The sequence below is a fragment of the Lingula anatina genome, chromosome 1 (assembly GCF_051362555.1).
Source record: "Lingula anatina isolate TDL-2025a chromosome 1, LinAna3.0, whole genome shotgun sequence".
Lineage (NCBI taxonomy): Eukaryota > Metazoa > Brachiopoda > Lingulata > Lingulida > Lingulidae > Lingula > Lingula anatina.
This window is the reverse complement of record NC_141767.1, coordinates 54305421-54329755: the sequence shown is the minus strand read 5'-3', so window position 1 is coordinate 54329755 and position 24335 is coordinate 54305421. Positions and strand designations below refer to the sequence as shown.

The 24335-nt window shown below is 33.2% G+C and overlaps 1 protein-coding gene and 1 long non-coding RNA gene across 4 annotated transcripts in view; both read left to right on the top strand.

Annotated features, from left to right (window-relative positions):
- The window catches only part of LOC147764790 (uncharacterized), a 10202-nt gene extending 8105 nt beyond the window's left edge, over positions 1 to 2097 (top strand). The window contains exon 5 of the long non-coding RNA XR_015331866.1: positions 2028 to 2097. This is a non-coding gene — a long non-coding RNA (uncharacterized LOC147764790). The remainder of the gene's footprint in view (positions 1 to 2027) is intronic.
- Positions 1959 to 24335, top strand: LOC106159456 (uncharacterized). Of its 3 annotated transcripts, XM_087000510.1 has the most exons (14): positions 1959 to 2096; positions 5024 to 5592; positions 13866 to 14054; positions 15744 to 15866; positions 16944 to 16992; positions 17233 to 17326; positions 17485 to 17588; positions 19189 to 19284; positions 19473 to 19577; positions 20183 to 20384; positions 20600 to 20693; positions 21261 to 21371; positions 21613 to 21718; positions 21990 to 24335. In XM_087000510.1, exons 2-14 carry the CDS (start codon positions 5030 to 5032, stop codon positions 22077 to 22079), a joined length of 1926 nt encoding a protein of 641 aa, XP_086856636.1. In that variant the 5' UTR covers positions 1959 to 2096; positions 5024 to 5029; the 3' UTR covers positions 22080 to 24335. The 3 variants fall into 3 exon arrangements, with proteins under 3 accessions (XP_086856636.1, XP_086856637.1, XP_086856638.1); XM_087000511.1 differs by lacking the exons at positions 1959 to 2096; positions 5024 to 5592 and adding an exon at positions 7852 to 8863; XM_087000512.1 differs by lacking the exons at positions 1959 to 2096; positions 5024 to 5592 and adding an exon at positions 10356 to 10928.

The window sequence follows — 24335 nt, the reverse complement described above, 5'->3', positions numbered from 1 at the left end:
ATATTGGGCTTGAGCTAGAACCAGTAAGGCCGTCTTCTATAAGATGTTCATGGTTCCATTATATTTTGTCTTTGGGTGACTTACTTACTGATCACTTAGTAATACATGATCACTTACTTTGTAACATAGACTTTTTACCAAACGGCCCAGATTTGTTTTTGAAACAGTAGAGCTATATGTAGCTTTTTCATAAATGTTTTATGTTGCAAAGTAAGTGGTCTTCATCATCACAACTTACTACAGGTACTTGGGATTGATATGGTTTGAAGAAAGGTACATTATTGCCAAAGTGGAAACCAAAACCAGAATTGGGTGACATCCCATGAGAGTTCTTTAAAAGGTCAGAGCAAATACTCAGTGAAACGTACATCAGTGCATGGTAACTTTATCTCTAATGTGTAATAACACAGTAACAGTGTGATGAGTCCTTGTCTGCTGTTTTTATTGTTGAATAACAAGGGAATTGTGTCCTGTACTGATATTATAGTGATTGATGCTTCAGTTGCTTTAGTAATGGAGTTGTGAATTAAGTATTATGAGGTAAAGAAGAGACGATGGATTTATCCTGCTGGTTAAAGTTGGGATTGCTGATTTCCCTCTTTTTGCCAGTTTCAGGTGTGGATAGCACACTGTGGTACAGCCTCACTCTCAGCCTATAGCATTCTCAAAGGAAAAACATCCCAGTTTGACAATTCTCTTGAAATTAACAACCTATTTGTACATATTGGTAATGGTGTCTTGACATTTAGCTGAAGATATGATTTATGTCCCTAACCAGATGGTGCTCTTCAATTTTCATTACTGGCCTCTTTGTAGAATTAAATATTAGTTCAAATTCTGACTAAGACAATTAAAGTATATGGGTTTTTCAAAAGTGCTAACTCCACAAATGCAAAGTATTGTGGTGGTAAAATGTTAATTATTTCAATTGTCCAGGTGGAGGAATGATTTTATGCTTTAATTGTCAAGAAGAAAAACATTTTAATATCAGGTATCCTTTAAATAAAACATTTTTGGTTCTCACTAAGCAAACATATTTTACAATTGACATACAAAACCACGTAAGAAATCATGGATTAAAGATTTATGTATTCCTGACTTGTAATGTGAAAATAAACTATGTGCTGTAGATGGCAATTTAATTTTGCAGGAAATGCTTATTGATTGGTGTAAAACTTTGATTCAGAGAAGTCATATGTTTGAGCATGAAACTTTTGAAATGCTGCATGTGCAGACGCTTGGTATAGAAGAGTATGGTTGCATTATTTCTCCTATATTATCCATTATCTTCTATCAATTATTGGTTAAGTATTTATTGATGGTTGTCTGTGCTATAGTAACCTTTAGAGAGAACAATATAAATAGCTTCAAAAGTAGTCATGCTAGATAGAAAGTCAGTGATTAATGATTTAGCACAATTTCATCAATCTAATTTCCAGATCTATGGCATGTTGCAAAGTGGGTGCCAACACTTAAACTCAGTACTAAAACTTTTTTTCTGAGAATAGCAGTTTTGACCATTTTTAACAAATTAAAACGTGCAGGATTCAAATGAATACCTAGTGCCTAACAGAGTCCACCTTAAATGTCATACCGGATGTACAGCAGTGTTTAGCTTACTCCTCAATCTGCTTCTAATCTCTACTAATGGCCCACCTGCATACAAGTACGGTTTTCCTGGGATTATATTTCTGAGAGCTGCAGGTGAACACTGCAGTTTCTAGGACAGTATTAACCTAAGCCCAGAATGGAACGTGTAATCCAGGTAATCTTCAGCTTTGTTCCTGATATACCACATGGTGCTTATGTGGAACATTAAAGGTTTTCATTTTTTGTTTTAGTTTTGACATAAATGCTGACATCATCAAGAGACCTCAGAGATTTATAGTTATTATATGATATGCATGAGAATAAATATAAAGGCACATTCAATGCACTTCCATTGATTATAGTAGGTGGAATCCGCCACAGATACAAGTAGTGAATGTTATCGTCACTTAAGAGCAAACTGATTTTTTTTCTTCCAGTTTGTCAGGAAGAAACATTGGACTGATGCAAAGTAAATCATTGTATACAAGTTTTATCTGAGTAAAAAGGTAAGACCCATTAACCTTCTGTATGAAGTTTTTAGTAATTCAAGATGCTTTTATAGTTATAATCAGCCTGTATAATGTTGACGAGAAGACATGCCAATTTCAGTTTATGCTGCAATAGAAAGTCAAATGTGATATTTCTTATCAGAAGCAAACCTAGTCATCTAGTTGGATATGTTAAAATATAAACAAAGGTTAAGGTCAAATTAATATATTAATTAAGCAGAAAGCTTGAAAGAACAATCCAAGTTTGCCTAAAGCATGAAGTGTATGAAAATCAATTGTAAACAGATTTTTTGTATTCATTTTTTGTTTTATGCCTAAACTGTCTTTCTCTGTGTACGATTTCTTACCTGTCTCTTTATTTTTCATATTACCTTACCTTATTTGAACTGCTCTCATCACCAGAAGAAATCCTTAATTGAGGTCTGATTTATTTCCTATTAAGGCATATATAAAATTGCTTCATCATCAGCATTATACTGTCACCAGCATGCTCAAAGCTCCTTGACTTTCAGAGATTCCCTGTTACAACAGGTTACTGTAACTCAGGGTAGCTTAGTGCTATATTTTAGAAACTTTCCCTCAGTCTTAACCTGCCTAAGAGTGATTTTTTTTTCATTCTGACTAGTTTAACCTGATCCATTTTACAGAGAGCATGACCTAGGTTAAGAAGGCCCAGTTGTTGGTTTTTTTTAAAGTGCAATACTCTTTAATACACCTGTTAGTACTTTCTCCTGATATGTACGTACATAGAAGATAAATGCGTTTTTGAAAACGAATATTGTCAAGGTGTCATTTGGTTTTCAAAATAAGAACATCATTTGAGAACATTATGTGTGGTAAAACTCAGAGAAGAATATTTTCCTATTTTTTGTGTGTCTATTGAAGTTCTGATTTTTTTGTTTTGTTTTGAGGGAAAATAAATGATTGATGATTTGGGTGCATGAAAATGCAACGAGTTGTAAGTTGTACTCTCCTAGCTGCCAGTGTAGGATATCTGAAAGAGGTTGAGCATTTTTCAGTCATCTCTCACTATAAACTTTAGTGCTCTGGTTCTCATGATTTGATTTATTTATTTTTTGTCATGTCATCAGTTCTGATTATACTGAATACACATTTACATCCACAAAAGTACAAATCCTAACTGTCCTGAAAATGTTATATCTCAATCAGATTGATGCAAAAGGGAAGAGACATAAAAATGTCAAATGTGGTCATTATCTGGCCCCTTTGTCCTCCCACTTACCAGACTTTCGATGTGCTCTATTTAATCTGTTTTAAAACCAAATGTTTGGCCACACGTCAAGCGCTAGACCTAAATTCATATATATTTATATACATACATAGAACTTGAAGCACTAGTAGAAAGGAAGATTGGATATATAGCATTATAGGATTTTTGTTTTAGATGAAGGTCTGGTGAGGACTTGACAGGTGTGTTTGCTTTACAGTACAAGTACGTACAGTATTTGAAAGCATTACAACATGTTAAACTATAGAAAAGATTCAGGTCTTGTTTAAGGCCAAAATGAGAATATGTGACTGAATCAAAGAAAAGAAAAAACATAAGAAGAGATTTAAAACATAAGGTATATATTTAATGCACAGATATATACTGTAACACGAATAAGTGGTGCTGCATATGTAAATGTGCAATTTGTGGTTGGTTTTAGGTGAAGGGAATAGTTCAACATTTGAAAGAGTGATAATATTTTAGAGTCATCCAAAACAAGGTCAAAGCAGGGTTGACAAGAATCTTTTTATTACATTTATTGAGGTATTGATTGCCTAAGAAGCTCTCAGCATCTTATAAAACAGATAATTGGGCATTATTATTATAATTTTTGTTCAAGTTAAACCCATCAGTGGGATATTTAAATGGTCTTAGGAATCAATTGTGCACAAGAATTGGACAAATGCAAAGAAAACCACTGATCCTAAGAGAACATTGCTGCTGAATGGTTTCAGTTGAAAATATTTTCTTTTCATCATCCCAGTAATTTGACTGTCTATCAACTATAAGTTTATTGCCTAATGTAATTTAATGGAAGTAGAAATGCATGCATTAAGTTCACCTTTGATGACACTAGATATATTATTATCACTGCATAGTGAACATTTTGTTTGTCTACATAGCAGTTCATGACTTATGAATGTAATGGATTTCCTCCCTTAAGAGAATACTCTGCTAACCTAATATGTGCCTGCATTATGACATATAAAAGGATGATTGTAGACAGATAAAATGAAAACTAAGATTGTGTTGCAAATTGTACTGGTAGAAGTATGAAGGGCAGACCCAGAGGCTTACGGGGGAGGTGCCCTGACCCCCCCCCCCCCCCTCCCCTTTGCAGAAGACAATATTGTTTATCAAACACTATTTCAACAAGGAAAATGTTAGTCTCGCTGCATGATCAAATCTGACCTGTTACCTGATCAACAGGCAGGTTCTTCAGTAGTAAAACACCTTCAGTGTTACTGTCTGCTTACAGCAGGCTTGAGACCGAAGTTTATGAACTTGGATTTCAGATCAGTCATATAGCTTTTGGGCAAACAAATATACTAACTATATTATATTGTATATATGTTTATCTCTCCAATTTCATTTTTAATGCTTTTGCTGAAATTGTGACAGAAATGTTTTCTTTATCTTTTTGTGCTTCTGCTCACAATTCAGAATAAATAAAATATCTATCAAAGTATCAAGACTTCATGCTGGATTGCCATGGGGCTCTAATCATGTAACATGTAACAACATTAACTTGGCTACAGTGCTAGCTGGCACAATGGTCTTTTCCCAGGCATAGCACTCCTTTCTCACCTAACACATTTCAGAAAAGTATGTAATCAGCATTGATCACAGTACCTAAAATGAAATTCACATCCAATATCATGATAACATATTTTTTTCTGTTTCTTTTCCCCAGGATTTAATGATGTCCAAATCAGCTGAGTGCTCTCCAAAGCTTTCACCAAAGCATAGAAACAAGCACCACATGCACCATATGGATGTTAGAGAAATACGTCACAAGCTACATAGATTATCACCAAACTTTTTAAGAAAAAAATATCTCAAAGACAGGAGTGAGGAAAGTGACACTTCTTGCCATTCTTCACCAACTTTTCAAAAGCGCAACAAAAAATCTTCAACAACAATAGAAAGTGAAAGCAAGTCTCAGGTTTTGCCATTGTTGATACCTCCTCTCCATCATGATTCCAGCGGTTCAAGTCAAAGCCATGAGGATACAGTCACATCATTGTCAACAATCAAGTTAAAAAGGAAAGGAAGCCCAAAAGATAACATGTCTGGTGATGACACACCCAATCAATCTCCAAAATCACTGAGGAAGTATGGAAAGAAACATAAAGATCATGATCATCACAAACATTTTAAGCTGCCATGGAAAAACAGTAAAGACAGCAGAGAAGTTGTCAGTGTTTTGGCCACACATGCAACTGGGATTGTGGCAGAGTTGTCACTGGACCCCCCAATGCTGTGAGTAGCTTGAATATTTACATGCATATATGACATATATGTCAGTTTGATTTTGATAAAGAGTTGACAATTTTTCCACATCTATTTAAGAATCTGATCTGAAAAATATAAAGTGCCTTAGACAGATGTTTGAAGATTAATAAGTCATAAAATGAATTTAAAAACTTTCCTTAGTAAATTCCAAACTGACTGAACAAAAATAACATAAAACTTCATTCATATTCAGTATATGTGCAACATCTGAATTAGTAGGAGATTAGGGAAAAAAGGGGAAAAAATTGAATGGAAATTAATACATTTTCCACAGATTACTTTCAAAGATATTGATTGCTGTGGTGATATATGTTGTTAAGAGTCTAGGGTATAGATGTTGCACAACAGTTATAACATATGTATAGTAATGACTAGTAGATACAGAAGTGACCAGCACATCCCATTCCTAAAGAGATGGGCAATTGAGCTCAGAGATATAATTAGCAAGTTTGTGGGCTGTAGTAATAAGATTATTTCAATAATTACTATCACAAGGGAAAGCACGCAGAGCACAGTTGCTCATTTTAGACTGCAGATGTTTAAGGCAAGGCAATCTAAGTTTATCAGGTGGGGGTTGGTTGAGACCAGTATTCAGAATTTTTACTATCTTATTCATTTTTTTTCATTATCATTTTTTTTTTTTTGGGGGGGGGGGGGGGGGGGCAAAGTACTTGATGATACTTAGGCCTTTCTCTTCCTTTGCAGATGGTTTTATGGGGAGACAAAATGTGTCTGATCATAAAGACATCACCTGTATCTGTTGTCACCATTACCAGTAATTTTGCTCTCACCTTGCATTTACATGAAATTTTTGCCTGTAAGCAAAATGAAAGGAAAACAGTGTTTTTATTACAGTCAAACTGAGAGAGGATCATAGGATATAAAAAAAACAAGTCAAAGTTGATATCACCCTGATTGTTTTGCATCCTTTATTATTATGGTGCAATATATTTTTGATATATAACTTTTATTTTTTTTACATTTTATGTTTTCCAATTAATTAGGTAAAGGAAACAAGCTATTGGTGTATAACAATTTAGTTAGATATGTATCAAAAGCATGTTTAATAATTTTACCTATATGCCTAATGTTACTCACTTTCCCCAAATCATAGTATTATTTAATCCCATTCTTTAGAATAATGTGTTTAATTGTTTTGTCTTAGGACAACAAATTGCCCAAGGTGTAATCACCTATTCCCTGAAGGTATACGTACAATGCTCACAAGTTTACATTTTTTATAGGAGCACAATTTACCTGACTCACGGTCTCCTTTAAGATAGTGTTTATATAGAACATGATTTTGTCAATTGGTTTGGAAGTGTCATGCCTTGGTGGAAAAGAGAAAGTTATGAAATGTCCAGCAAAATATTTTTTATGATATTAAGATCTTGCGCTCCATCTTTACGGTCCACATCCATTAAACATTACATGTATATTAGTATTATTACTTCATTTACTTGATCATTTTCAACTGAAATTCTTTTTATATATTTCATCATTATTTACCTCCGTGCATGATATCATATTTTGATTTTTTTTCCATGTTTATTATCAATAAATTAATTGTTTCTTCTGTTGAAATATAGAATTACAAAAGATTACAGTACAGGATCTATTTGTGTAGTTATCAACAAACCATGTAAACAGTCCTAGAGTAAAGTACCTTTACTGTTAAATGCACAAAACATAGCATTTGTTTTGACTTCAGGTAAATACAACAGCGTGAAGAGCTCTACTTTATGACCCCAGTGTAAAGCCCTCTATGCTGGGTCAACATGACTTATATACATATAATGTACGTATAATAGCTTTTCTGCACCAAGACTGTTTGCACTGGTTGCAGACCTAAAATGGAGAAGTTTAAATGACAGGTACTCTTACATACATGTGATATTGACAAGATCCTCAATCTGTGCATCCCCCCCTCCCCCCCCCCCCCACCCCCCAATCAATTTTCTCACCTGTGACCCAGCATCTTTTCAATCTACATCCCACCTTAATGCTGTACAGATGCACATGAAAAATTGTACAATATCAACTTAAATTTAAGCATGTTAGAATCCATTGATGCGCCATATCATGTTCTGATTTAATATAAATAAATCTATTTAAAAATATTATGTTTATCTAAAGCCCTGTGTATTGCAGTAAGTTATCACCTCTCCAGGAATGCCTGTTCACATACATATATGTCTGGCCCAGGACACAGGCTATCAGTCACCCTCACCACCAGCTGTGATTGGTTCTCCATTATGGTGTGGTGGGGTCAGCTGATAGGCGGATTATACAAATCAAGGCCTTTGTAGTTTAATGCAGGAATTATGTTGTATACACAGGTTGGTGTACACAGGCTCCCGTCAACATATAGGTCATGTGGCGTGTATTGATTAGAAACTGCCGAGTGTTTTAAGGGATTGCGAAATTTTAAATTGTGCAATCGTCAGAGGTGCCTCTGGGCCCAATGCTGGAGCTGAAGAGTATTGGGGATGTTGCTGACTGGCCCATCTGGATGATGATGGTAGCACTGATATTCACCATGATAATCTTTTATTAATAGCTAATCAGTAACACACTGGATCTGAATCTATAGCTCTTGCCTGTTTAAATTGCTGAGCCGTCCAGTATGTACATAAAGAGCAAGAGAGAAAATAATTCTGTTGAAACACAGTATCTGGCTTTTGGCTAACTTGATAAAGGTATTGAATATTTGATCTGCCAAGAAGGTTTAAGTCAGGATGAAGATGGTTGATTGCAGGACAGCTGCTGGGAGGTCCTGGGGTATTGAGGCAACTATGCAAGTGAATAGTAAAACTTTCATAAGGAGACAGAAGAGACATCTTATTTAGTAACACTTAACCTGCAAATGATGTGGTTGATGAAGGAATACCCTCTAATCTTACATAAGGCCTTATAAGGCATCAGAACTCTTTTTTTCAGATCCATGAATTTAGTTTTGTGTGTTTGCCTATATTCTGGCACATTCACTTATAAATATTGCAGGAAGAAAGATGACATTTACTTGAACATTTAAGGTGGGCAAAAATAATCACCTACTTTTTCAAATGAATCAATGTTTCAAGTTGACTGTTGAGAAGAAATCAATTCTGCATGTAGCAATGGTCATCAAAATGCTGGCAGCTTTCAAGACAAAAGACAACTTTAAAGACAGAAATGATAAAAAGAAAAAATCAAAGAAAAAAACTAGGATTTCCAGCACCAGCATAAACTTCAATAGGTAAGTTAACTGTCAACAGTTATCAGTATTTATATCTTGTGTATTTAAACAGTGCAATATTGATCCACTTCTTTATGATATTGGTAGTATATATAAATATGCCGTTTTCCTGCAAGGTCATATTTATATCTCATGTAGTTGTCTCCATACTGTTAAATTGTTTCAATTGTCTGCTTGTGGGTAAGTGATATCAAAATAAAGTTGAGTTGGTGGTTCAAGAAATAACTGCATGTGTCCCGGGATCTAGGGTCAATAGTGCACCACAGAACAGGTGAGTACACAAGCACAGACAGTTATTGTTGGGATTGCATAATCTTTGTATTATAATGAAAGTTGGGTAAATTATTGAACTAGTCAAGTCAACCATACCTTCTTTCTATTGTACTGTGCAGGCTACAAATCAGACCAGCTTATTCATTTTGTTGAAACATTTGGTTCTACTTTTTAAAGCAAATTAAACTTATGAAAACTGAAATTCTATAGATTTACAAAAATGCTTTGTTTATTTTGTTATAAGAGAACTATTGGTTATGTTTTAAAGCAAATTTGATTGAAATTTTATTAGAAGTGAAAAAGTGTGAATAGATAAGAAATCTAACTTCTGCATTACAGTGTTTCATGCACAGACAGGTGCAGTTATTAATTGTTGTTTTCTGACGGTTTCACCTTTTGGTGCATGGGACAGCATTATAAATAATGCAGCAGGTGGTTTTCTTATTTATTTACACTCATATCAGCTCCATTTTTAGCACTTTTTATAACAGCATTTTGTTTATATCTGCATATCTTCCTCTCCTTCAATCAAGCTCAGACATTCCAAGCTAGCCTAACATGCTTCCAGTACATGAGATATGTCACAGCTACTAAATAAACAACTTTCACCTTTTGACGGGTGTAAATTCATAACATAACAAAAAGAAAGTCAATTACATTTCAATGAGAATTTTTTGTCAAGGTGTGTAAATGCAGGCAATCTGATCAGGTAGGGAGCATCCCTTAATCTCATCATACTAGCTGGATCAATCTAACTTTGTGGGGATTCTTGCTATATTGCATTCAGTGTAAGCAGCTGAAATGTTTGGCAAGCCTGCTGTGGGGGTAGTCATGCAGTTATTCCCTTGTTACTCAAGGAGGCTTGCCAGACAATTCAGCTTATTACACCGAAAGAACTTTAGCAAGAAGCCCTGCAGAGTTAGATTGGTCCAGCTAGTACGATGGGTTTATAAGAATGCAGTCATTATAAGCTTGATGAAATTACTTTTCTCTGTATCATCTTGAATGAGAGAACTGGGTCAGTTCCACAATCAGGCTAAATCCAGTAATTTATGTATGAAAATCTGCTTTGTTTGGAAAATTTTTACAGGAACAAGGGAGTGTGTTTCTTGGAAAAAATATATTTAGTTTCATATATTCCCATGCTGTAAATAACATCCTGGTGTGGTTACACTGATGGATGCACTGGTATACCAATTCACAGGTGGTCCTAACTGTCTTATTGAATTTTTTTGGGTGAAACCAGCTCTAACATGTGCTCCAATATCAAACAAAAAACATGTATTTAGAATTAATTGTTATGCTATAATTCCCATAGGAATGAGACAATTCTTTAGTTTTTGAATCGCTAGACTACACCTGTTGGACAAAATGATTCTATGTTTAGCCTAGTGTTGGTATGTTAATTGTCGAATGAGGTCAAATATTTCCTGTAAGATATTAAGTGTTAGCAGTCAAATTATGAATAAGGGAGTAGCCATTATAAATGTTAGATGTATAATTATTGATGCAGAATGTCTGGTATATACTGTATATATTATGCATTGTTATAACAATTTCAAGAAGGTTTAATAGCAACCCCAATGTGAATTTCATATTCTGGATTGCACAATACAGTGTCAACAAAAAGTTGTGGCTGATGATTCAAGCTGTTTCCAGGACATGAGGAAATTGCAAATTGTATATCCTATATCTGCATATAAAATGAATTTGTTGACAAGGAGACTGTTTAAACAATTATGGGACATACACAGAAACACAAATGGAAAAAAATATGGAAGAAGTTGATAAGGTATCTTTGTTTGTCAGCCAACTTGTTTTTACTTTCAAGTTTCAACTGATAAATTATTTTATTATTATTTCTATTTGAATCTTTTGTTTAAAAAGTTTTTCATACTCTCATTATGTTAGTATTTATTGCTGTAATATACTGATATGTAATATCAAAACCAACCGATAGAGGAAGCCAAACTGATGATTAGAGAACTTTCTCTTGACTGCATTGATATTGCCAAGGAACTAAATATAGTATCCAAGTATTTTAAAACTAGAATCTTTTGATGTTAACTTCCTGAACAAGAGCTTAATTTTACACATTGTTAACTGAAAAATAATTTATTGTTCGAAATAGCTCGGTTATGCCAGGATCAGTTTATGTTAACCGTTACTGAATTGGAAGATAGGAGTCGTGAGCTGACCGTGCCTAAGCGTTTGTTTTTTGGTTTTAACATATACATCTGAAGTAACTGAATAAATTACTTCCTCAGCAAACTGTTACATATTATCCTTGAAATGTTATGTCCAATTACCAGGAAAATGAATTAACAGTCTAGCCCTCAAATGAAAAACTGTGTGACATAATTATCTTGCTATAATGGAATTACATGTCTTGGACTATTGCCCCCAAGGAACCTTTAGTAAAGGTTATTCAAACAGTTCTGGATACATATTATAGAGACTGTCAACACTGGCATTCTAAGACTGGTGTTTGTCTCGATATTAATATTAATTAAGTAGTGTAGGTAAAAAGGAGGCAACAGTCCATCAGACAATAGGTTAACATGAAAGGCAAGTTGGAAATGTATGAGTAAAAAAAAAACCTCCAGTTTTAGCACTTATAACATGGAGAAATGATGGGAAATCCATACTGCAAGTAATAATTATCTAGTAGTCTCAGGACTATATATATATTTACCTTGGCTCAGGGCTAGTTCTTTTTAGTAAGTCAGCTTGGTTTTACAGTGTAAATAGAAGCTTTATAGGAATAATTATTATTTGATGAAAATCTGTAAGTAGTCTGCTCCTTGTTATAATCTGCTGATAAAGAGAAAGGGTGGGGCAAGATCTAGAGTCTTATTCCAGTATTAGAGCCATCATTATGTTATTATATTTATGTTTTAGGTTTCATAGGTCATGTGTTTGAATCTTGTGTAATGTGCTCTTATTGCGTGCAGGGCTCTTCTTGCATCTGGTGAAGTCTTCAGGCAAAACGCAATTTTTGCCTGTAGTTTCATATTACGTCAATCCTTCCGTAGGAAAGTGACAGTGACTCAATGATCAAGTCTTGGTATATTGCAGAATACCATTTTCCTTCTTTAAGGAAAGGAATATAGATAGGGATTGATAAAAAGTTTTTAAATTCATACTCTATATGCATATCACAATAGTGTCAAAAATTAAAATTAGGTTTTGTTGTCTGAAAGCCCTTTCTTTTCCACATCATTCTGATGTTAATAAAAAGTCTAAATGCAATTTTGTTATAGAAAAATGTGTATTTAAAAACATATTATTATAATTGTTCTTATTATTATTATGTTTTATTATAATTTCCATGTGTTTCTACACATTTCAATAGAACTGCTTAGGGCTACAGTAAATTACCATTTGCTTACTGCTATTCATTACATCTCCATTTATAGCTTGATTTAATATCATGATTATATTCATGATATATTTAATGGAATATGAGGACTGCATGTAATATTACATGGAAAAAACGAAGGGGAAGTGATTTACCTTTGTTGCAGTTATCTCAGTTGGATAAAGTGAAGTGGAATGGTTTGAAGGCTGCTGTCATTGCAATATATTGATTGCTGAATAAACCAAAGCATGAGAGGTTTCATGTCATCAGATGCAGTTAGTCTGTCTTGAAAAATAGAGCAGATCATACCTTCCAGTAGCTGCTCTGAGTTTTGAATTGCTGCATGATCATAGGTAAAGGTATATTTATATGCATAAGATTTGGATTTTGGTAAGTTTTCACACACACACACACACACACACACACACACAGTGCCTGCTAGGTGTCAGGATGGCTTTTTAACAAGGGTTTCATTGCAGAGAAGATAAGATTTGAATGTTTTAACATATATGTATTTCAGCAGGGCTCTTCAGTGGAACATGTATATCCTGCTGATCCTGCAAATATGATATGTACACAGTGGATTATCTGGTTGCTGTGTACCGATAGCATTGTGGTCAATATTTGCCTTCTATGGGGCTTGATGGAGTTCGTTTAAATGGCACATTGGGAAACATTTACCTGGCAAGATATATCGATTGTGTAATGGTTGAACACAAAAGGCTACTTTAAAAAAGGTTTAAAATGTGTAACTTACAGACACAGCTAGTATATAGATCATATGCAGGTGATTATGAACTTAAAGAGTGAGCAACACATGGCTAACCACTTGCTGCCCGAATATACCAGAGAAGTTCTATTTGCTGAATTAAGGCACGCTAGCAGAGTATTTGTTCTCGTTAAATATTGATTTACACGATCTATAAAATTTGGCAATGAATAAAGAACTATATTTTTCGAAGTCAAAAGAGAAAATGCATAGGGCAAAAACTCTTTATGCCAGCAACAAAATAGATCTGCAGTGGTTTAAATGGATATTGATAATTGGAATAAAAACTGAAATTGATGTCATGTAATTTCTGTAAGACAATGTATAACAGGTTGAATCAGAAGTTTTATAGATATGCAATGCTTAGGTTTTATATGCTGTTTGTGAAGTAAAATTTGCATTACTACTCAGATTAGAGCTCCAAATTTACCAGCATGATATGTCAGAGATGATTGGGGTGTATTAATGGAAAAGCACAGCTGCATGAATGTCCCTGATGATAGACAAAATGATCTACTAAAACACTAACAATGCATCATCACTTTCACATATTCCACAGTTGTTATGTTACACTGTTCTCCTTTTTTTTCTCCCTGTAGAGCAACTGGTACTTTTGAGAGATCAGCCAGTGATGCTTATCTGGAGGATAAAGATGGGTGCAATGGAAGAGAACCAGTAGTTATATTGAACAAAGATGGAGATCAAAGTGGAGCCAGACAATCACTGGATCGAAGTAAACTTACACTGGACAAGGACCTGCTAGAGGTCCCAACACTTACACAAAGTGGGTAGGTATTATTGTTGAATTTGAATCCAGCCATCAGGTTACAACTGCATTTGAAAAAATATGAAGCAATTATGCAGACGGTTAAAACCAGTGGAGTGAATTATTGGAATGGATACTTTTACAAATAAATTTAGGAAAAATTGCTGTCTGGACAGTTATTTATTGCCATATATTGCAATTATGATACATCTATGTTTGATCTTAAATTTTGATGGTAATAAAAATGGGCTCCTATTCCTTTAGATAGATAAATTAATGTATAAAATTAAGATGTCACTGAAGAGAAGTACTAAACTGAGTGTTTAAATCATGTAGTATTTTTATGTTGGTAAGAAACCAGCAGCATGCTACAAGATGAACTATAAACATTGATATCCATAAAATCCAATATTATGAATTTAATATAAGAATGTCTGCCACCTACACCATCTGTTCTAGTTCACTTGGATATTGATTTCAGTCTGAGTTACATTAAGTAACCTGTCAGTTAAAGAAAGTGGTATATTACATGAGGTTTTTGTTATTTCCCTTATTCTTATAATATAGCACATGCTTCAAGTCAAAGGCACATGTTATATACTTTAAGATAATGAATGAAGGAAGGAAGGACAACATGAATACCTTTAGTTGAAATATATTTTTAAGTGAAGTGCAAATGTAGCATGTTTTTTACAAATTAATTGCCCTTTTTTTCTTTGTAAAGAATTCCATAGAATGAATGAAGAGAACTATATGTATTTTAGTCATCCAATCGTGTTGCATATTGAGCAATTTTTTTATTGTCAAATACCTGTAAACAAATTTTTGACAACACTGGTGATCCTATATTCTTCTTACCATGTAATCTTCCATTTCTTTCATTCTTTCATATTGCATTACCTTTAATTTCTTTGTGTTCAGAGATAATTAGATATTTATCTAGTAAATGATGCCCAAGGTTATATTTTTTGAGCTGTACACAATCCCTCCACAGACACAATCTCATCTCTTGTCCAGCCTTTTAAGCCTAGTAGGAAATAATCAATAATAAATAAACTCAAAAGGTTGCCTCAATTTCATACCATGGAAAATCGATCTGATGGCTCAGTGACAGAGCCCAATATAGATTAACAGCCATCTTCTCTCACCATTACTGCACAGCACGCATCTTTTACAAAAGTAAAAGTCTCCACTTCTATGATGTGGCTGCCATCTTTTTAAGGGCAACTTTGATTTTTTTATTTCTTTCATTATACAGAGCAAATGTTTTGTTGTAGATACATGTATATTGAAAAGGTCATTGTAAGTATGTATAGTTTTCATGCAACTGCAAGCTGTTAAGGCAGACATTTAGCTTGCAATGGAAAGCCATGTTGAAACTCTCTCAAGTACTTAAGTCTTGTTGCAAATAGACATTTTACGGACAGTGATGTTTATTAAGGGGAATTAAAAAGTCTGTTTTGAGGTCACATTCATGATACAAAATTTTATATGGATTAAGTTTTCTAATATTAATCAGTGTCATAGAATTAGTTAAAAGTCTAGACAGATATGTGAAGCTTAATTCAGTTTCTTTGTAATATAGCAAATTTGTTTACATGTTGTGACATGAAACACATTTTTAACACAACCATAAATACTAATACTGTATTCATTCACAAAGTAATATAATCTAGCTTATACTCACTGTGGCTCTAAATCTTTATTTCAGCAATCGAGGAGTGTCATGTAGTGCTCCTGCAACTCCAGACTTGGAGACAGTCAAGATCTCAGGTAGAGCCAGTGCCCCAGATCTAATGGCTATGAAAAAGAAAAAGGCAGATGGATCTAGTAGGTTGGTAATTTTGTTTTCGGGATGTGCTTTTATTATTTTGGGGAAGGAGTGGTAGCTGATTTAGATTTTGATACTTTGGTAAGGTCCAGTTGTAGATAAAAACATTGGGTTTTGCAGCTGGAGAAATTTGCCAAAAATTGTGTTGTTATTACTTATTGTGGAATTTTTTAATGCAAAATGTTTGCATCCCACTGACCAGAAGAGGATATGGAAGAATTTTGCTTTGGTATGAATGATTCTGCCATAAGCAGATTCATGCAAATTTAATGAGATAATTAGTATTCCATTAACACCACCTTGTCTAATCTTCTCAATGAAAAAAGATAAATACCTAAGCCATGACTACCACCATCATTATAAACATGGTTATCCTGGGGATTTTATCTCCTTTTCTCCCTGACTGGTTGGATTATTAAAATGAACACTATATTGATCTTTCTTGTCCTCATCAATTATTTTCTCCTAAAGTTTGAATTCAATTTATCCTTCCATAGATTTTAAAGAAAAGGGAATCAAAATATTGTTGGAACATTTCATCAAATTAAGATCCATTGTCTTTGTATTTACTTCAATTCTGTAAAGCAAAATACAAACCCCACAAATACAATCCTTCCTGCAGAATACTATTTTTATGCAGGATTAATATTGACTTGCTTTTCACTGAAATGCTGTGTCATCTTTATACCCTCTATGAATAATTTTGTATTTTAATTTTTTGTTACAATTAATGCAGCTCTAAATGGATTACATTTAAAATGTAATGTTAATAAAAAAAACTAGCTTTCTTTAAATTTTGTATCTTACCTGAAGCTGAAAGAAAAACTAAAACTTTGTTGTGGAATAGAGATGCAGGATGGAAGGTTAACAACTTTTATATGGATAGGTTGAACAAACTTTAAAGTGCAACTAGGTAGGTAAAAATAAACTGTAGAGGGCATCTGCTGCATCCCTACTTCAATCTGTGTCTGTTTCAATAAGTAATATAACTATGAGTACAGTTTTGTATAAAACCTCAAGTATATTGGAATGGAATATGAAACAATAAGGTGTAGAAAACCACTGTTTGTATATTTTTAGGTCTTTAGAAAATGGGGAAGGATCTGTTACAGAATCCACTGGAAGTTTAGTGAGTCAATTTTATGAAATTCTTAATAAAGTGAGTTATTTTTTACACTACTGAAAACATTCATGTATGACTGTGATAATTGGTCCAATACATGACCATTTGATCAGTTGCCATGGATAATTCTTCTTAAGCCACATGTTTAGCAAAAATATTCTTGGAAGTTACCTAATTTTAAGTCTGTATAGATGTTTATTCATTTTTTATTGCTAGACTAGTCATTGTTTTAAAACATTTTTTCAGACATATATGGCTGTTCCTCGAATGAGTCGCAGAAGAAACCAAAAATTCCACAGGCTATTTCCAGACATTCCACACAATGAACATGCTCTCAATTGTAAGTGTCAGATTTAGTACCATTGAAAATGAATCTACACATGAAAAGATGTTTTAAAATAGCACAGTAAAAAATCAGAGAATTCAGTAAAAATCAATGTTAAATACGGTCGTAAAGGGATGTGTCATCGTCTTGTTGCACATTATTTTTTTCTTCAGATTATTCCTGTGCCCTTGTATCAGACATTCTTATACCAGGGAGTCTTTATGTGTCTGAAAATTGGGTGTGCTTTCATTCTAAACTCTTTGGACAGGAAAAACAGGTACGTCATTTGAAAATAATGTTTCCTTGTTTTTTTCCCTAGTACATATACCGATCCATGTGTTTCAAAGCAGTCCCAACCCCTTCCGAAAGTGACACAGAAGTATTTTTCTTGCCCCTCCACCCATTCCATGCTGTTTTATTTATCATTCCTTTTTAGGTTCTCCTAGTCTTTCTTATTATGATATCATGCTGCTATGTATATGAACTTATTGATTATGTATTGATTAGCTTAGGAATTCTGAATGTACACTACTATCTAAAGGGTCAGCTTTACACTACTTGATAGACCTTTTGGTGGGAGTTTCTTTCCTTAAACCATGCAGTAGCAGCAGAAATAAGAATGAGCAGTTAAAAAGTTTTAGCAGTTTTGTCTTGTACAAAGCAGCTTATCCAAGATTAGCTGAACACTTTTATATTGTGAACCTGATTTAAATCTTAATGGTTTTTATGTATGACATCATTTATAGTAGAGAAGAGTTCCTATGTAACATTCTCATAAATAGATTAATTCACTCTTAATAGACACTTAGCTCTACAATTTTGTGTTACATAGTGACATGAGTATTATGCATTCATAAATAGTGATCATTATATCAGTACATGAGTGTCATTAAAGGTAAAGTAGGCAATATGGTAAGCAGAAAAACTCTACTTGTGAGGCATTTTAAAACCTGGGAATACTTGAGAAAGAGTTGAGCTGGGTCAGCTTATAAGAAAAATAACCCTCTCATGTGCCTTTTGGAGGAGTTAGTGAATTGGTTACCTGAACAAAGTTGCTAAAGAAAATACCCTGTATTCTGTAGCTTCAAAAGGAACTTGAGCTGGAAACTTTATAATTTTATCCCCTTGAAGTTTAAATAACAGGTGTTTGCAGCATATTGGTATGTTGATCAAAGTGTTGCCATGGAAACTCTAGCACAACACTGTTTTCTGGTACATCAATGTCCAAGGGGATAGCTGAAGTTAAATTTTGGACGGAAATTATTTGTCCCTGTCCCAAGTCCCCTGTCATGAAGGACCTCTATGCTTGGTCTCACATTTTTCTTCTAGAAATTCTTTTTATTGATATAACATGTTTTAGTCATCTGATGCTTAATTTTAAACCCATTGCATTCTGATAAAAAAGAGGCCAACTAAATTTGTTTCTGAAATACATCTAATCAAAATTGGCATTATCAAAGAGTTTCATTTTTCCTTAATTTGGTGATGAATATCTTAATATTTGACATCTCAATGGTATAGGTTTACAATTTCCATGCATCTATTTTGGACAGACTTGTCTTTGGGCCTTATAAATGAAATAGGTTCGAGTTGTTAATTTGGCATTTGTAATCACAAATCTATGGCTTGAGATCACAAATGCCAATTATCATTTATTAGATTTGACATTGTCACTTTAGATTTTAAGTGACAGACAGGTCAATAGTGTAGCAGTAGTGTACATGTAGGTATGGTTGACATAAGAACAAAAAGAAATGACAAAGAATTATCAAGTTGAAGATAATGACTTTGCAAATTTGATGATTAAATCTGCATGAAAACTGGTTTTACAAGTGTCAAAATTAATGGAGAAACCCATTTGAAATGTATTATTTCAGATTATTGTGTCATTTTCCAATGTCAGCCAGGTGACAAGAGAGAGAACAGCTTTTATCATTCCAAATGCTATAGGTATCTCAACTGTCAAAGAAAAGGTAAATTAGTGTATTTACCTTCATTATTATTATAAAAGATAATAGCTAGTTCATCTGCTTCTTACTTGGGTGTAAATATGTAGTAAATAGTTTAAATATGCAACAATCCATTTGATTTATTAGCTTTTATTGTACATTTGTTTTGTTTATTTACATATATGTAAGCAGAGTCATTCTTCTATTTTTAGCATGTGTTCGGTTCACTGATGTCAAGAGATTCTACTTACAAGTTCCTGACTTATCTGTGGAAAAACTGTAAGAACCAGCAAGATCCAGCAGAAATCAATGAAACTGTAAGTAATAAGCATCCATTTGCATCATTTTTTTTTTTTTTTGTAAAACACAAGTAAATACTGCCCAATGGAACCTTACGAGCATATCACTTAGTAGCTATTTGTGAAAGTTTGTATAGAGTTTCAGTTTGGTGTTTTAAGTATCGTAAAATATATATTAAGAACCAATTCCAACTGTAATTCTTGTTTTGTCACACTCCTCCATGGCTGGCCTGTAAAACCCTTATTTGTGAAGGCTTATATTGTCACTAATGATGTTTGATTTCATAGAGTATGTGCTGTCAAATTTTTCGTTCCCATATTTAGATGCTTGTAACTTTCAATTAGATTTGATAGATCTACTGGACTGGCAAAGTGACTATATACATACATAATGGAATGTATACAGTTTGTCTGTCACAAGATATGACGATTAAGTGAATAGGAAATGTCCCTTTCTTTTTATGTAGAGATATACATATAACTTGAAGAAATCTTGTATTATAAGTTGATTAAGCTTTTTTGTGTAATTAACTTATAATTAGTTGTACACATTTTTGTTATTCAAACCCATGGACTTGATATTTTTGGAAAAATTGAATAACAAATGTTGTTTTATTCTTCAGGTGTTTGCAGATGAGAGTTTTGAAAATCCAGAAGAAGAAGAAAGTAGTCTTGACATAACAGAGGAATCAGATTTTGATCTCAAGACATGTGAGCAATGTGGTGTGTCAGATTGTGGGCATGTTAAACTTACAGAAACAAATCAGTCCAAAACAATTCAACCAGTCAAAGCAGAAACTGTGATGGAAGCCAAATCGTGTACATGTGAGTGTATATTATTGAATGATTATGATAATTATATATATATATATGATATAGTTCATGTTTTTTTTAACACAAGTTTCATATATCCCACTATTTCTGATATTTTGCCCTCCCTTCTTTCTCAGCCCTGTCAGATCCCAGTGTAAAGTTTTCTTTGTGTGGATGGCAGAAATAAATATGATGAATTATCATGCATTTTATTTGTTCCTTTTCAGACTTACGAAGTCCTTACAAAGCATTATATAGTCTGTTCCAAAGCATATGGGCACTGCCAAGACTTCATTTTGTTCTTGTTGTGTGTTCATTAATGTAAGTGTTAGTTTGCTTTCATTGATATTTGTATTGCTAATATGAAATTAACATGTACATAGTTATGAATTTGTGTACAAAATGCATAACATCATTTCTTTTGAAAATTGATTGTTAAAATTGAGTATGGAGCACCATTCTCTCAAAAAATCAGTTGGCATACTGTATAAATTTAAACCAACTCATGCATTCTATTTCAACTCATGCATTCATACTTCAACGTGTGGATTATACTTTCAACTCAGTTAAACAGTTATGCCACCATCTTACACCAAGTTGAATGCGGCTGGTCAGTGGCATAATTTCTCAGATTGCTATATGACAGTACAAAACAATTTTGACCTGCTAAATGTGTGGGTTGAAATATAGATTGCAAGAGCTACAGTAGAATGCGAGAGTTAGTTTATGTAATTACAGTATGTTAACTAATCTTTTGTGAGAATGGTGTTCCATAAGTGAAACTGATGATTTTTGGTAATCTGAGATAAACACAAAAGCAAGTTTTAATACTTTTTTCATTTAATGGTTTTTATAATAAATTTATATAAAATTGTTGTAATTTTTCAGGGCGCTTTTCTTACTTGTATCAGGTGCAGTTCTTACTTATAAAATATTCCGTTTACAAGCAAAGATAGAGGGCAGCAGGTACTTGTGGCACCATCAACACAGTGACCGGGGGTAAGTTTTAGATGACAAAAACTTGATTATTCATATTCAATTACAAGAAGTTGAACACATAATGATGTATGATTGAATTGAACAAGCTAGCTTATTTTGTGTTTGAAACCTTTTTCAGTCGTCTTATTTGTTAAACAAAGATTTATTATAGCAGCTGTCATTTACATTTCAGTGAAGTAATTTCCAGTTATGTTTAAAGCTGCATTTACCAGTAATACTATTTTGCTTTCTTTTACTCCAGCTCAAAATACTTTCAAGATGCCTACTACCTCCAGACAGAGTATCATGCTGCCACTGTAGACAAACTCCATTCTGTTTTGCGTGCCAATGTTAAACTTTTAGATGAAGTAAGTATACCTTACTAGCATTGTTTTGAAATAAAAAATAAAAAAATCTCAGTGAATGTATACTAAATTTATTGTAAATATTTGAATAAAAATTACCTTACTAGCATTGTTTTGAAATAAAAAATAAAAAAATCTCAGTGAATGTATACTAAATTTATTGTAAATATTTGAATAAAAATGTAGGAGGTTCAATTTTAACTGTACTAATCCTCAAATACCTAATACTACTAAGATGGAATTTTACATCTTTCTTTTTTTCTTTTGTCCTCAGATGCATTTATCATTAAAAAGTTTGCAAGACAGCAGTGGTCAAACTTGTAGAGAGAGAGTGAAAGCAGACAACCAGCATGGCACAACGTGACCATAACTTTAAAGACAGAAGCAAGAAAATGTGAAATATATAAATACATTGTTGTTTTGACTTTTGGTGCAATGAAAAGTTAACAATCAGTTACTAAACAGTACAAGTTGCAAGATTTTGCATAGATAAAGACTGTGATAAAAAAGATAGACATACAGACAGTTACAAGGAACAAAAATCCATTACATTTTTTAATATATATGTTATTTGCATCCATATATGAAGCCATTGCAGAACAATAATGGTGGGGTTAAGTATTTTGTGGAACTTCAAGTATTGGTACTTACAGTGTAGACCATGAAGAAATCCCAGGAAGACGTGGATACAGCTGTCTGTTTTGATATGTCAGGGTTAACAGTATAAATTATTATAAGAATTATGTAATTTATGTAAAGAGTATTACATATATTAATGCATATATGTTTTGTTTTTATTTGCTCTCAGTTTAGTGTATACCATTATATCTATTGATGTATAGTTCATCTATCAACATCATCTTGGTTGTGAATCCATTTTTAGTTAATTTGCGTAACTTACAGCTGAAAAAGTTTATTTTATTTTGAATTTTTTTCCACAGAAGGCAGTAGTGAACTTCATATTTTCGAAATACCTTTATCTAGCATTGCAGTTCTAAGTTTTCAACGTAAATTATCAGACTGGTATTGGTAAAATGTGTTTAAAAACAAAGTGTAGTCTGAGAGAACAGTTTCATTAGCTCTGTATGTATCAATTCAAATTATTGTTTTTCTTTCTATCAAGAGCTTGTAAAATATGTGGGTATTACCTCAAATATTGGAGATAATACCCACATATTTTACAAGCTCTTGATAAAAAGAAAAACAATAATTTGAAAGTGTAGTCTGTATGGATATTTTATTACAGAAGTATACATCATGCATGTTTATTTGGAAGTGGAAAACAATGTGATGATTAATTGCTTCACAATCTTATAATGATTACCTTTTAATGATTACATTTTAGTTCAATTGCAGAATGTTTTGGTGGTGATATTATGATGAACTTGGTGCTTCTATTTGTATTCATCAAAGTGTCACCTAATACTTTTTCTTTCAAATTAGCGGCACTTTTCTTTATATCAGTTACAACAGTTAATTACTTCATTAGTGTTGTGTTACATATTTCCAGTGGCCATTCAAGATTACTTGTTCAGGTCTATATATACTTGTAAGCATTCTTTTACTTTGCCCTGTTTTACAGTAAGAAACAAACTTACTCATACGTCCTTGAAGCCATTTCATATATGTCTCTTGTTTGATGGGATGTAAAGTTAATATGTAGTTGACATACTTAGCATCCTAAAATCATGCACCAGCCAAGCAGAGCAGAAAAGAACCAGTCTTAACAGAATACTTAGTGCACAGTCATTTAAATTTTTTGACATTGTGACACTTACACCTGGGTGCTAATGTTATAAAAAGCTGGTGGAAGTTAATTTGAACCAGAGTTTCTAGTGTTATTGCTAAGAAAGTTTACACCAACTTTTTTCTAACTGCAAACTTGATTAGCGTGCTGAGCATGCCTCAAAATCTTGTTGGAATAGGAAGTACAATTTTAATCACAAAATTTACGTGTTTAAATACTGAATTGCGGTGCATACTTCTTAGTTTTAGTTATTGTCATGTTCTCAGTCTCTTTATGGCTGTAACAGGGCTGTGATACAGCTGGACTTTGACTTGGTGATGTAGGTGGGATAAAGACCGATTTCCTTAAGCAGGTACTTTAGGAAGTGTGATAGCCATTTTTGTCTCCTCTTGTCTATAGAGCAACAAAGATAAACAAGACGTATTTATTAATAGGATATAAATTATGAATTTATAGTATATTGTGGTAACATTACCCAGAGAAATTGTTCTCTTGACATTAATAGCCTAGTTGTTAAAGGGAAAAATGTTATATTACGTGAACAAGTAATGTAAACTTTTGTAAGAAATGTAGTTTCTAATTGTTTCATTAGTTTGGTTACAGCTTGTAAGTGACTTGTTCATTCTTTTAAATATTTATATGTTCAAGTGCCCATTTGTTTAACTTTTCAGTAAGTGTTTAAGTACTTATGGGAAATGCAATATAAACCTTAAAAGGAAACCAGTAATCAATTTGAAAAAAAAAAGGAATTTTAGATGTAGTGTATGCTTATTGAACAATACAATTTGTTGCGGAATACACATTGTAATGTTAATTCATCAGCATTTAACCAGAAATTGGAAAATAAAAAGTTGTGAATAAGTTTCTAACGAA